The 14254-nt window shown below is 46.3% G+C and overlaps 1 protein-coding gene across 1 annotated transcript; it reads left to right on the forward strand.

The window, feature by feature from the left end:
• Nucleotides 1-4972: 4972 nt before the first annotated feature.
• LOC115251204 (transcription factor COE3-like) lies at nt 4973-10870 on the forward strand. The gene is made up of 7 exons (XM_029842668.1): nt 4973-5844; nt 7616-7772; nt 7922-7985; nt 8534-8589; nt 8853-8926; nt 9130-9198; nt 10837-10870. The coding sequence occupies exons 1-7, from the start codon at nt 5720-5722 to the stop codon at nt 10868-10870; spliced, it is 579 nt and encodes a 192-aa protein (XP_029698528.1). The 5' UTR covers nt 4973-5719.
• The last annotated feature ends 3384 nt before the right edge of the window (nt 10871-14254 follow it).

Genomic DNA, 14254 nt, shown 5'->3' on the forward strand with positions numbered 1-14254 from the left:
TCCAGCTGTGGTCGGGCAGTCTTCAGACACGGCCCGTTAGGAGCCCCTGCAGTGATGAAGCTCTACCGCTGGATGCTGGATACCCTTCCATCCTCTGATGGGGGATCCTCTTTCTTTGCACATGTCCTCTCAGCCTCCTCGGGACCCTGTCTGAGGTTGGCAGCATCACCCTCCATCGGTTTGTTGTTTGAAAACATCTGATAGTTTCACTGTGGTGGCATTACTGATGCAAGTTGTGTTATAAAACACACCACCTTTAGGGGGACAGTTCAAGGTGACACGATTAATGACTCCGCCCCAAATGAAAAAACCCCGTCCCAGACTTCAACTTGCTAATGCCTCAAACAGGAAGCCACTAGCATTAGCACTGATGTACACAGCCATGCAAGCACCAGCAGCCTCCTGCGGCACGCTGCCTGGCTGTGGTGGGGGGAGGGCTTCAGGAGACACAACATCCTAGATCTAAGACTAGACCTAACCTAACCCGAACCCTGGTCAGGTGAGAAATGCACAGGGTGTGTTTGGTCTCCATGACTACAGACGGTTCAGGGGTCTCTCACTCATCTATTGGCTCCGCCTCCTATGGGACAGACAAGACGCCAGGTTGAAAGCAGAGGACGCTCCATGTGGACATCTGGAGCTGTCAGTCAAACCTGAATTCATTAACCTCCCCTGTAATGAATTAAATACTTGTCACTTTCATTTAGAAGCAATTAAACAGCTGAAGTGAGATTAATCAACTGTGATCATCGTAGGAAGCCTCACAGAGAACAAAGAGGGGAGAGAAATCTACTGGATCCATCCAACTTTGGGACAAAGACATCCATGTTTGTGTGGACGTCAAAGTCCACGTGTACATGGACACACGTCACCAGGTTTAGGAGGACAGGCACGACACACGTTTGTTCACACCTCCACTCATTTCCTTTTTAACAAGGTAAGCGAACTGACCGAGATTGAAACCTGTTAGGAGCAACCAGAGGTTTCTGGATCCACCCTGATCCACCCCACAGGCCAGGCCGAGGCGTGGGGGTGCTGCTCCTCTCACCTCAGGGCCGTCTCCATGCTGCTAAGACCTTTGCACAGCTGCTTGAGCTGCCTTTTCCTCAGCTACGCAACCACATATTGTAGCTGAGCTGCTATTGATCAGCCTCAGGTGAACCGACAGATCCCAGGAAGTATCCATAGGAGTGCGGTAACCATGACTACCATGACTGTCAACACGGTCTGGTGCTTGATCGTTTTCCTGCTTGGTGCACACTCCTTACCTCGTAACTCTAACCCTAACCCTAACCCCAACCCTAACCCCAACCCTAACCCCAACCCTAACCCCAACCCTAACCCTAACCTTAACCCTATAAGGATAAGGAAAAGGATAAAAGACTTTATTGATCCCACATCGGGGAAATTGCACGTTACAGTGGTAGCCCGTGGTGTACAATACAGAAAAGTACTAAATGAAAAAAATAAAAAGACTCTTATATTATGTAGATTGCTATGTACATTGTACAGTATATACACAAATTAAAATTATGTACAGAATCCCCTATCCCCTGACCCTATCCCCTAACCCTAACCCTAACCCCTATCCCCTAACCCTAACCCTTAACCCTAACCCTAACCCTAACCCTTAACCCTATCCTCTAACCCCTAACCCTATCCCTATTCCCTATCCCCTATCCCCTAACCCCTAACCCTATCCTCTAACCCCTAACCCTATCCTCTAACCCAGGGGTGGGAAACTCCCGGCCTCCGGGCCGTATACGGCCTACGAAACAATTTCTACCGGCCCGCAACGCAATAAGATTTTTATATTTTATATGTGCACTTATACAGTGGGACCATTCGCTAAACTCCGCGAGCTTCGAGTAGCAGCGGTAGCGTATTTTTGCCTTTCGTATCCTGAAATTTCTTTCATAACAAGAGGAAATATTTTCCCGTTTTCTGAGCTAAAACAGACGGTTATGTTATGTCCGAGTCAGGATCAGTGAACGCAGCATGTGATGTACGTAGTGGGCTGGGCTGATTGACACGGACGAAAAATACATAGCGAAACACGCTGTTGGATTGCAATACCTCTTGTGTGTCATTGCCAATCCGCGTGTTCTTTAAATGAAGACTTCAAGTAAACAAATGCCAATTTCAAAATGTATTTACAATAAAATTATTTCAAGATACAAATATTACAGAGCTCCGGGCCAGTTCATAACCCTACAAACAACAGAGTCAATTGTCAGGGCATGAAGTCTGACCCCCTAACTATCCCTTGACCCAGTCTTTTATAGAACAATATATGTAAATTATTGATGCTAATTCAGTCCAATCCAGTCCTTCTTCTTGGATGACCTCATCTTCTTCTTCCCGCCTCATTTGGTGTTGGTGCAGTCCTTCTTCTCCATTATCTTCCCAGATGGCCAGGTCAGAGGTCATTCCTGCCGAGGAACTTATCCACACCAGTAAACTATTCTGTCACGTTTTACGATGGGGGTCTACCACTTTCCGTCTGACTGTCTCCAACTGTCTAAGCAGTATTCATGTCAAGGAAGGGTCAACTGACTGCTTATCTTTATTCCACTTACTGAACCTTCTACTATTCCTAACTTCTAAAGTGCTTATAACATATGGTACAACACATGATAATAAAATAAAGACAATTCTCTTCAACGCTAAACTCGACGAGTTGAAAGGACAGATGCGTTTGGATAAAATTAACGCTCTTCGTTGGAGTTTGGAGGCTCAACAAGCAGCTTTCACGCGACAGGTTAGGGTTAGCAGCAGGTTAGGGTTAACAGCAGGTTAGGTGTAACAGCAGGTTAGGTGTAACAGCAGGTTAGGGTTAACAGTAGTTTAGGGTTAACAGTAGTTTAGGATTAACAGCAGGTTAGGTGTAACAGCAGGTTAGGGTTAACAGTAGTTTAGGGTTAACAGCAGGTTAGGGTTAGGGTTAACAGCAGGTTAGGATTAACAGCAGGTTAGGGGTAACAGCAGGTTAGGGTTAACAACAGGTTAGGGTTAGGGTTAACAGCAGGTTAGGGTTAACAACAGGTTAACACACGGCAGCATGCCTGTGAGGCGTTCACTGTCCTGTTTATTTCCTCCTTGAAGAATAAAAGCTGATTCTGTGCTGCTCCTCTAGGTGGCGCTCTTTACTCATTTGCCACATCACTGCTGGGACCTGGGAATTCCCTGTTCTGGGATGACAGGAAATCCCTGTGCAAAACACTCACACACACACACGCACACACTCACACACTCACACACACACACAGACACACACACACACACACACACACATTGCTTTTGTGTTTGCGGTGAAGGTCGATGTCTTTATTTCAGTTGATTTCCATTTTCTGCTTCTCACCTTATTTTTAATCTGTTTATTGGATCGTTCACTGAGTCCAAAAGAGAAAAATTTAAATGAAAAAGGGTGAAAAAGAGAAGAAGAAGCTGGAGATTCTACAATAAACCCAGTGTTTCAGTAGGGTCCTGGATCAAGTCCTGAAACCAGCCCTGGACCAGGTCCTGGATCACCTAGATCAGGTCCTGGATCACACTCACACACTCAGTTTTTTTACAGTCATTGTGTGTGTGTGTGTGTGTGTGTGTGTGTGTGTGTGTGTGTGTGTAGAACCATCTGACTTTGCTGTGACATCTGGGAAACCCGCTGTACTGAGTTGATCGTTGCTTGATGTTGCTATTTAAATGCAAATGTGTGTGTGTGTGTGTGTGTGTGTGTGTGTGTGTGTGTGTGTGTGTGAGAATGGTGGTCTCTCCACACGAGTGTGTGTTTGTGTGTCACACATCAACCGGTCCATCAATCCGATACAAAGACGTAATTTTGAGTGTAATTAATTGAATTTGAGGACTCAAACATCTTCCGTGACATCAGAGGAGCTCCAGTCATCGGCTGAACCAGGTGGAGCTGGTCCGGAATCTTCTGTCACCTACACGTGGGAACGTGTCTGTTCGACCTTTGCAGAATAAAAAGGCAGATTTGAGGACGACGGCGGAGGGAAATCAGATCAGGTGAGAAGGTTTGTGCTGCCTGGAGGCGGAGGTGCGGCTCTAATTGATCCGGCGGCGCTCCGGTGTCAGTCTGACAGATGTTCCACGGTGACCGGGCCGGCGCTCCAGAACCTAACGCAGTTAGGCCCCATGTAAATGAGATCAGAACATCAAAGAGAGGCTGACCGGCGCCGTCACATCGCACTCATCATCGTCGCCACCTTCATCATCGTCTTCATCACGGCTGCGCTTTGATATCTCACATCTGACGGGCTCAGATCAAAGACATTGATCGATTGGATTGGCTTTGATGGTCACGTGATGCCTGTAAAAAAGGAACTTCAACGTTCTCATTGACGTTTTCATTTGTGACAATTTGATGAATGTTGACAAACAAAAGTGTAATTTTGATGGTTGAGCCAAACTCATCAAAAGCCCATCGATCAAAGAGGTAAACGCCGCCTCTCTCGCCTCATTGGTTCACGACAGATGCTGATGAGGAAGGTTGTTTGATCCGTTCGTTTCTCCAGACGTCCACGGAATCTCGCCAGATCTTTGCTGCTTCTTTGTTTGTGAAGGAAGAGAAGAATCTTCCTCTTTTCTCCTCTCCTCTCCTCGCTCCTCCTCTCGCGTGGTCGCGTCCCGCCCCTCTGAGCCTCCGAGGCCTCCGCGCCTGACTCCACGTCACGCTCGCCATTGTGTCACTTCCTGTGGGTCAGTGGTCCCAGCGTGGCTGCAGCGTGTTCTCATGTCACCTTGAACATGAGCAGACGGGGGAGCAGCTCCCTCAGCAGGAACGCCACCTGACGACCTTCCTCTCTCTTCTTCCCTTTGATCAACTTCCTGAAACCCAGAGCAGCTCGGCCTGAATACCGGCGGCGTCTCCACGGCAGCGACCGGGAATCCCACCGGGAGGGGGAGGGGCAGGGCGGGGGGGCAGGGAGAGAGGGAGAGAGAGAGAGAGAGAGAGGGAGGGAGGGAGAGAGAGGGAGAGAGAGAGAGAGGGAGGAATTTCCACTCCGGTTGGACCATTTGAGTACCCGCCTTCTCCTCCTCCGCCCCTCCACTCTCTTCATTTCTTTCTTTTTCCTCTTTTCACAGATGCACACACCTTTACCTCTTCTCTCCTTATTTGGTCAGGCCCCGCCCCCCTCGGGGACGATGTGGCGAGAGGTTGAGGGAGACCCGTGGGGTTTTGGGGGCTTGTCGTCCAGTCCTGTGGGGCCGCTGGGCTGAGAGTTTCTCCTCTGCTCCTCATCTCTCCAACGGGAAGCTGCCTCTCCTCCTCTCCTCTCCTCCTTTCCTCTCCTCCTCTCCTTTCCTCCTCTCTTCCTCTCTTGGGGAAAAGAAAAAGACATTTGCTCTTGTTTGCCATTCAGACTTGATTCTTTTCCTTTTTCTTCCAAGGACTTCCTTTTCTGTCCTCTTCCTCCTTCTTGTCTTCTACATGATTTTCCAGGTTCCATTTTCTTCCTCTGATGACAGAAGGAATTCTGGAGAAAAAGGTGTTTTAAGGCAGAAGCAGAGACAAAGTTCCAGAATAAAAGTTGCTTCTTCTGCTCAGCAGTTTTTGGACTGAGTCTCATGTGTGTGGAGGAGCCCGGCGCCACCTCCGCTGCCTCCGTCCCCTGAAGGTTTTCCATTCTGCTGGACTTTTCTTTGATTTGGTTCCTCCTGTTTTTACCCCCCTGGTTGCTGCCGAAGCTCCGGCATCATGTTTGGGATCCAGGAGAACCTCGGGCCCCGGGGGGCCACGGCCAGCATGAAGGAGGAGCCGCTGGCCGTGCGCTCCTGGATGCACTCGGCCGGCGTGGTGGACGCCAACACAGCCGCTCAGAGGTAAATGGAAGCGTGATCCCAGAGGCATTCTGGGAGCTGTGGTCCCAGAGGGCCACAGCGGCTCATCGGGGTCCTGGAGAGGAACTCGGGAATCTCGGGGTTTAATTTAGAACTTTAGGAGGAAAAATCGGCTCTGGCAAGAAAAAATGCTCCTAAATTCTGCAGGTGGAAAAGATGAATTTTATCTAAAAAGAAAAGGTCCGTTTTATTTTAGGCAAGAAGCTAAAATAATTTTCCTGTCAGATAATTTCAGTTTGGATGTGAATTCAGATCATTTTAGTGTTTTTTTCATCACGGAAAGTTAATAAAATGAATTCAACTCAACCTGAAATTTAATGTTTACTTTCATTTAAGATCTTTAAATATTATGAAAGTAAGAATTTACAAGGCAAATGTAATTTTTTTTATTATTTTACTTTTTTAATTTTTCAAGATTCTGTTAATTGAAGAATTTTCACATTATTAAATTTAATTTACTGAAAGTATTTTGATGCTAAAAATATATTTAATTTAACAGGAAATTTCACAAAGATGAGAATCAAATAGCAGCAAGAAAATGTGGATTTCTGCTTTTTATTCACTTTAGAATCAATAAAATGATACGAAGAAGCTAAAAATGTTGAGCTGAGGAGAAAAGACGGTTAAATCCTACTTTATGTTTTTATATCGATCTAAATGTTTCCACTTTTATTTGCAACTAAATTATTTGGGGAAAAAAATGGAAAAATGTTTCACTTCATAATAACGAGTTGGGAATATTTCTCATATTTAAACGATAATTAAACTGTTGTTTTGAGCAAAGTTGGTGAAAAAGATTTTTTATGATTTTAATCAAAATTTAAAAATCATAATATTGAAAAAGAGAATTAAAGATTTGCATGTTTGAATATTGTCCTGCTGCGTGTGTGTGTGTGTGTGTCTTTATATTCCTTAATTTCATTCTTTTACGTGAGTCATTCAGGCAGGTTAAAGTGTCAAATCTCCATGAATATTCACTTCTAATCACTTTTTCACGCTCGTTTTTTTTTACTCATCCAGAGTCTTTTCAGCCTGAAATATTTATTTATGTATTCGTTGATTTATCAGTTTATTGTGAGACACAATAATCCCTTTAGTTGTTTAATGTTTATTAGTTAGTTTATTAGTGGTTTAATGTTAATTTAGTGGTTTAGTCTTTAATTTGCAGCCTGACGGCTTTTTAATCACACTGATCAGAAGTGATCAGAACCGGATGCAGCTCATCTCAGACCTTCACGTTAGCCCTCACAAAGGCCCCAGGTGTCTTTGATCTGGGATGGAGGAACGTTAGCAGCGCGGCACGCCGGCGGGCGGTTAGCCGGAGCGTCGGCTCTTCTCCAGGACCGGCTCCAGAGCAGACGTGGTCCAGTTTCTCAGATCTGAGGGAGCGTGAATCAGACCCAGAGACGTCCACGACGTCACTCCTGTTCAAACCAAATTAAAGGAACTTAAATGAACTCCACAGCAGCGCCTCAGCGCCGGGCGGCGTCCTGCTGCTGGTACCTCAGCATGACTCGTTCACACCTGAAGAAAGACGAAAAGAATCGAACTGACCGTAAAGATGTGGCGTCTCTTCACGTCACGTCACCAAAAACCTCCAAATGAAAAAGGGAAAGAGCAAAAAGGTCATTTTAAAAAAGAGATTTGTTCGTTTTATCGAGCGGATTAGAAAGTGAAACGAGATCTGAGGTGTGAATGTTCCCGCCGCCGGTTGTCTGCTCACGCCTCTGTCACACACTCTCCTCCCCGGCAGCGGCGTGGGTTTAGCTCGGGCGCACTTCGAGAAGCAGCCTCCATCCAACCTGAGGAAGTCCAACTTCTTCCACTTTGTTCTGGCCCTGTACGACCGGCAGGGCCAGCCCGTGGAGATCGAGAGGACCACCTATGTGGACTTTGTGGAGAAAGAGAAGGTGAGAGAGGTGAAAGGAAGAGCTGCGTCTCCATCACACACACACACACACACACACACACACACACACACACACACACACACACACACACACACACACACACCTCCTCTCTGAGACCCACCAGCCCTCAACATGTTGTTGTTCTGCAGGAACCGACGGGAGAGAAAACCAACAACGGGATCCACTACAGGCTGCAGCTGCTCTACAGCAACGGTGAGTGTGTTCACCTTCTGCACACACACACACACACACGCACACACACATACACACACTCACACACACACACACACACACACACACAGGCACACACACTCTCACAGGCACACACAGGCACACACTCACACACACACGCACACACACACAGGCACACACACACACACTCACAGGCACACACACACACACTCACAGGCACACACTCACACACACACGCACACACACTCACACACACGCACGCACGCACACACGCACACACACACACACACACAGAGGCACACACACTCTCTCACACACACACACACTCACACACACACAGGCACACACACACACACACACTCACACACACACACACACACAAACACACCAGTTTGAATTTTCACTGACGTCTATGAAAAATAATAATATTGAAAAAGAGAATTAAAAATTCACACGTTTTAATATTGTCCGTCCTGCGCGTGCGTGTGTGTGTGCGTGTGTGTGTGTGTGCGTGTGTGTGTGTGTGTGTGTGTGCGTGTGTGTGTGTGTGTGCGTGTGTGTGTCTTCAGGAGTCAGGACAGAGCAGGATATGTACGTTCGGCTGATCGACTCCATGACCAAACAGGTACTGATCCTGAACCGGCACCAGTGGGACTGACTGGAACCAGAACTGGAAACACACTTCCCAGTTTCAGCTGACTGGGCTGGATGCCGGTCGTCATGACGATGGGCAGACATTTAAACTAATTAGCAAGTGCTTAACGAGCATGGCCATCAGGCACTCTGCCTGTGTCATCAAATCTTTGCTAACATCTGATAATTCTTCAGCATCACCACAGACGCACGCTGACCTTCAGGATGTCATGTGACCTCCGTCCTGTGTTTCAGCCCATCATCTACGAGGGCCAGGACAAGAACCCGGAGATGTGTCGAGTCCTGCTGACCCACGAGATCATGTGCAGGTACGATCCACCTGTGTGACCCACTTCAGGGGTGTCGGCACCAAACAGGATTAGCCCCAGATCCAGGCATCAAGCAGGGTCCACCCTGCTTCTGGTCCCACACCGGGACCACTACTGGACCACTAACCCAGACCTCCCGGTCCTGCGGTGGTTCTGTGTCTACTTTCCGGTAACAGTTGACTAATTTGTCTGTTCTGTGTCAGTCGCTGCTGTGATAAGAAGAGTTGTGGGAACAGGAATGAGACGCCATCAGACCCAGTGATCATTGACAGGTAGGACATCATGGACACACACTTCCTTGGACTTGTATCCTTGTGAGGACCTTGGTTTCCCCAGGTCCCCGACCCCACTGACCCCTGACCCCACTGACCCCTGACCCTAACCCTAACCTCAACCTCAAAACCATGTCTGAGATGATTTGGTGAACAGTCCGAGATGATTTGGTGAACAGTCTGAGAGGATTTGGTGAACAGTCTGAGAGTATTTGGTGAACAGTCTGAGATGATTTGGTGAACAGCCTGAGAGTATTTGGTGAACAGTCTGAGATGATTTGGTGAACAGCCTGAGAGTATTTGGTGAACAGTCTGAGATGATTTGGTGAACAGCCTGAGAGTATTTGGTGAACAGTCTGAGAGTATTTGGTGAACAGTCTGAGAGTATTTGGTGAACAGTCTGAGATGATTTGGTGAACAGCCTGAGAGTATTTGGTGAACAGCCTGAGAGTATTTGGTGAACAGTCTGAGATGATTTGGTGAACAGTCTGAGAGTATTTGGTGAACAGCCTGAGAGTATTTGGTGAACAGTCTGAGAGTATTTGGTGAACAGTCTGAGAGTATTTGGTGAACAGTCTGAGATGATTTGGTGAACAGTCCGAGATGATTTGGTGAACAGCCTGAGAGTATTTGGTGAACAGTCTTAGATGATTTGGTGAACAGTCTGAGATGATTTGGTGAACAGTCTGAGATGATTTGGTGAACAGTCTGAGATGATTTGGTGAACAGTCCGAGATGATTTGGTGAACAGTCTGAGAGTATTTGGTGAACAGCCTGAGAGTATTTGGTGAACAGTCTGAGATGATTTGGTGAACAGTCCGAGATGATTTGGTGAACAGCCCGAGAGTATTTGGTGAACAGTCCGAGATGATTTGGTGAACAGTCTGAGATGATTTGGTGAACAGTCTTAGATGATTTGGTGAACAGTCTGAGATGATTTGGTGAACAGTCTTAGATGATTTGGTGAACAGTCTGAGATGATTTGGTGAACAGTCCGAGATGATTTGGTGAACAGTCCGAGATGATTTGGTGAACAGTCTGAGATGATTTGGTGAACAGCCTGAGAGTATTTGGTGAACAGTCTGAGATGATTTGGTGAACAGTCCGAGATGATTTGGTGAACAGTCTGAGAGTATTTGGTGAACAGTCTGAGATGATTTGGTGAACAGCCTGAGAGTATTTGGTGAACAGTCTGAGAGTATTTGGTGAACAGTCTGAGATGATTTGGTGAACAGTCCGAGATGATTTGGTGAACAGTCTGAGATGATTTGGTGAACAGTCTGAGAGTATTTGGTGAACAGCCTGAGAGTATTTGGTGAACAGTCTGAGAGTATTTGGTGAACAGTCTGAGATGATTTGGTGAACAGTCCGAGATGATTTGGTGAACAGTCTGAGATGATTTGGTGAACAGTCTGAGAGTATTTGGTGAACAGCCTGAGAGTATTTGGTGAACAGTCCGAGATGATTTAGTGAATAGTCTTAGATGATTTAGTGAACAGTCTTAGATGATTTGGTGAACAGTCTGAGATGATTTGGTGAACAGTCTGAGATGATTTCTTGATTTCTTGACATTATTACGGTCTGAGTTTGCCACATCGTCCTCTTTTTAATCTCTTCTTTTTTCTGCCCCCTCTGTAGCTCCGCCTCTCCCTTCGTCTCTCATCTCCCATGAGGAATCATCACTCTCCTCTTTTCACCCCCCCACCGCTGTCTTCTTGTCCCCCTTCATTGTATTAATCTTATTCTTCCGTCCGTTTTTCACTCTCTTTCTGTCTCCTTTCTGAGGAAGTGGGGGAGGAGGAGGAGGAGCAGAAGATGAAGGGATGATGTGGCTGCTGCAGCTTTTAGAGGAGTAGTTATATTCCAGTAGACTTGTTTCTGGCTGGTGAAATGCATGATGGGAAGGTCTCTTGTGTTTTTTAGCTTTCAGTGAGCAGGAAACATGTCAGGGCCAGACTGAAGAGGGGAGGAGAAGAGGAGAGGAGAGAGGGAGAGGAGAGGAGAGGGGAGGAGAGGGGAGGAGAGGAGAGGGGAGGAGAGGGGAGGAGGAGAGGAGAGGAGAGGAGAGGAGGAGGAGAGGGTACATCACTCAACACATGTTTAAAAATAATGGTGATGATGATGATGGTGATGATGATGATGGTGGTGATGATGGTGATGATGGTGATGATGGTGATGATGATGGTGGTGATGATGGTGATGATGGTGGTGATGATGATGGTGATGATGGTGATGATGATGATGATGGTGATGATAATGGTGATGATGATGATGGTGATGATGGTGGTGATGATGATGATGGTGGTGATGATGATGGTGGTGATGATGATGATGGTGGTGATGATGATGATGATGATTATGATGGTGATGATGATGGTGATGATGATGGTGATGATGTGATGATGGTGATGATGATGTGATGATGATGATGATGGTGATGAGATGATTGATGATGATGGTGATGTGAGGTGGTGATGATGATGGTGATGATGATGGTGGTGATGATGATGATGATGGTGATGATGGTGGTGATGATGATGATGGTGATGATGGTGGTGATGATGATGATGATGGTGGTGATGATGATGATGATGATGATGGTGATGATGATGATGATGATGATGGTGGTGATGATGGTGATGATAATGGTGATGATGATGATGGTGGTGATGATGGTGGTGGTGGTGAAGGTGGTGATGGTGGTGGTGATGATGATGATGATGGTGGTGATGATGGTGGTGATGGTGATGGTAGTTATGATGATGGTGGTGGTGGTGATGGTGATGATGGTGGTGGTGATGATGATGATGATGGTGATGATGATGGTGATGATAATGGTGATGATGATGGTGGTGATGGTAGTGGTGATGATGATGATGATGATGATGATGATGGTGGTGGTGATGATGGTGATGATGGTGGTGGTGGAGGTGGTGGTGATGATGGTGGTGATGATGATGGTGATGATGGTGGTGGTGGTGGTGAAGGTGGTGATGATGATGGTGGAGACGATGATGTTGGTGATGGTGATGATGGTGGTGATGATGATGGTGATGATGGTGATGGTGATGATGGTGGTGGTGGTGAAGGTGGTGATGATGATGGTGGAGATGATGATGTTGGTGATGGTGATGATGGTGGTGATGATGATGATGGTGGTGATGATGGTCATGATGGTGGTGATGATGGTGGTGATGATGATGGTGATGATGGTGATGATGATGATGGTGATGATGGTGGTGGTGGTGGTGGTGGTGAAGGTGGTGATGATGATGGTGGAGATGATGATGTTGGTGATGGTGATGATGGTGGTGATGATGATGATGATGATGATGATGGTGGTGATGATGGTCATGATGGTGGTGATGATGATGGTGATGATTGTGATGATGATGGTCATGATGGTGGTGATGATGATGGTGATGGTGATGATGGTGATGATGGTGGTGGTGGTGGTGAAGGTGGTGATGATGATGGTGGAGACGATGATGTTGGTGATGGTGATGATGGTGGTGGTGGTTTCGGTCATCATGAAACTCTAATCACAATGATGAAGAGTCTTTTCACCGTCCTCAGTGAGCGTCCCCCGTGTGTCCACTGTGGGAAGGTGGCAGGACGCTGAGGTCCATCACTGGGAGCTTGTTGGTCTGATCCTGTTCTCAGGCTCCACGTTGAGTTTGGATGGAACCTGGCTTCTGCCTGACAGCAGGACAATGTTTGGGCCCCCTGAGGCCCCGAGCAGTTAAATGTAAAATGCATGAACGTGAGTCGATGGAGAGACGAGCTGGAGCTGAATATTTTCTCTCTTCATGTGACCATGAACGCATCACCTGCTTAAACACAACAAACACAACAGCAGTTTTCCATCTCATGTCTTCATAGAGTTGTTCACGCCTGTTGTCGTGGAAACCACTGTTATAGTGTTTATGGCTAGTTCAACAGTTGGACGTGAGCGAGTGTGTTTGTGTGCGTGTGTATGTGTTTGTGTGTGTGTGTATGTGTGGGTGTGTACGTGTTTATGTGTGTGTGTATGTGTTTGTTTGTATCTGTGTCTATGTGTGTGAATGTGTTTAGGTGTGTATGTGTTTGTGTGTGTTTGTGTGTGTGTATGTGTGTGTGTGTGTTTGTGTGTGCATGTTCATGTGTGTGTGTGTGTGTGTGTGTGTTTGTTTGTCTTTGTGTGTATGTGTGTGTTTGTTTGTGTGTGTGTGTGTGTGTGTTTGTGTGTGTGTGTGTGTTTGTGTGTGTGTGTGTGTGTGTGTCTGTTTGTATTTGCTGAAAACTGAATAATTACTGAAATCAATTTTTACAATTTTCTCTTCACTCCACTAGGGTTAGGGCCTGCTTAGGGTTAAAGTTAGAGAAGGGTTTGGGTTAGAGAAGGGTTAGAGTTAGAGAAGGGTTAGAGTTAGAGAAGGGTTAGAGTAGGGTTAGGGTTAGAGAAGGGTTAGAGTTAGAGAAGGGTTAGAGTAGAGTTAGGGTTAGAGAAGGGTTAGAGTAGGGTTAGGGTTAGAGAAGGGTTAGAGTAGGGTTAGAGTTAGAGAAGGGTTAGAGAAGGGTTAGGGTTAGAGAAGGGTTAGAGTAGGGTTAGAGTTAGAGAAGGGTTAGAGTTAGAGAAGGGTTAGGGTTAGAGAAGGGTTAGAGTAGGGTTAGAGTAGGGTTAGGGTTAGAGTAGGGTTAGATTTAAAGTAGAGTTAGGGTTAGAGAAGGATTAGAGTTAGAGTTACAGTAGGGTTAGGGTTAGAGAAGGGTTAGATTTAAAGTAGAGTTAGGGTTAGAGAAGGGTTACGGTTAGAGTAGGGTTAGTGTTAAATTAGGATTAGGGTTAGATAAGGGTTAGGATTAGAATAGGGTTAGGATTAGAGAAGGGTTATGGTTAGGGTTAGAGTTAGAGTTAGGGTTAGAGTAGGGTTAGGGTTAGAGTTAAAGTAGGGTCAGGGTTAGAGTTGGGTTAGGGTTATCTGTGGATTCCATTAGTCATTCATTAGCCGTCTACATCTATCTGGGTTAAAGGGCCCAGGATTCATGATGTCACAGTGACTTGGCATAAAACTCC

Source organism: Takifugu rubripes, chromosome 1 (genome assembly GCF_901000725.2).
Source record: "Takifugu rubripes chromosome 1, fTakRub1.2, whole genome shotgun sequence".
NCBI lineage: Eukaryota > Metazoa > Chordata > Actinopteri > Tetraodontiformes > Tetraodontidae > Takifugu > Takifugu rubripes.

Excerpts from the sequence above, each read along its gene's own strand:
- LOC115251204 (XM_029842668.1), top strand. The coding sequence starts at position 5,720 with ATGTTTGGGATCCAGGAGAACCTCGGGCCCCGGGGGGCCACGGCCAGC. Across the intron at positions 7,986-8,533 it reads GCAGCTGCTCTACAGCAACG|GAGTCAGGACAGAGCAGGAT; the intron begins GTGAGTGTGTTC and ends GTGTGTCTTCAG. Across the intron at positions 8,927-9,129 it reads ACCCACGAGATCATGTGCAG|TCGCTGCTGTGATAAGAAGA; the intron begins GTACGATCCACC and ends GTTCTGTGTCAG.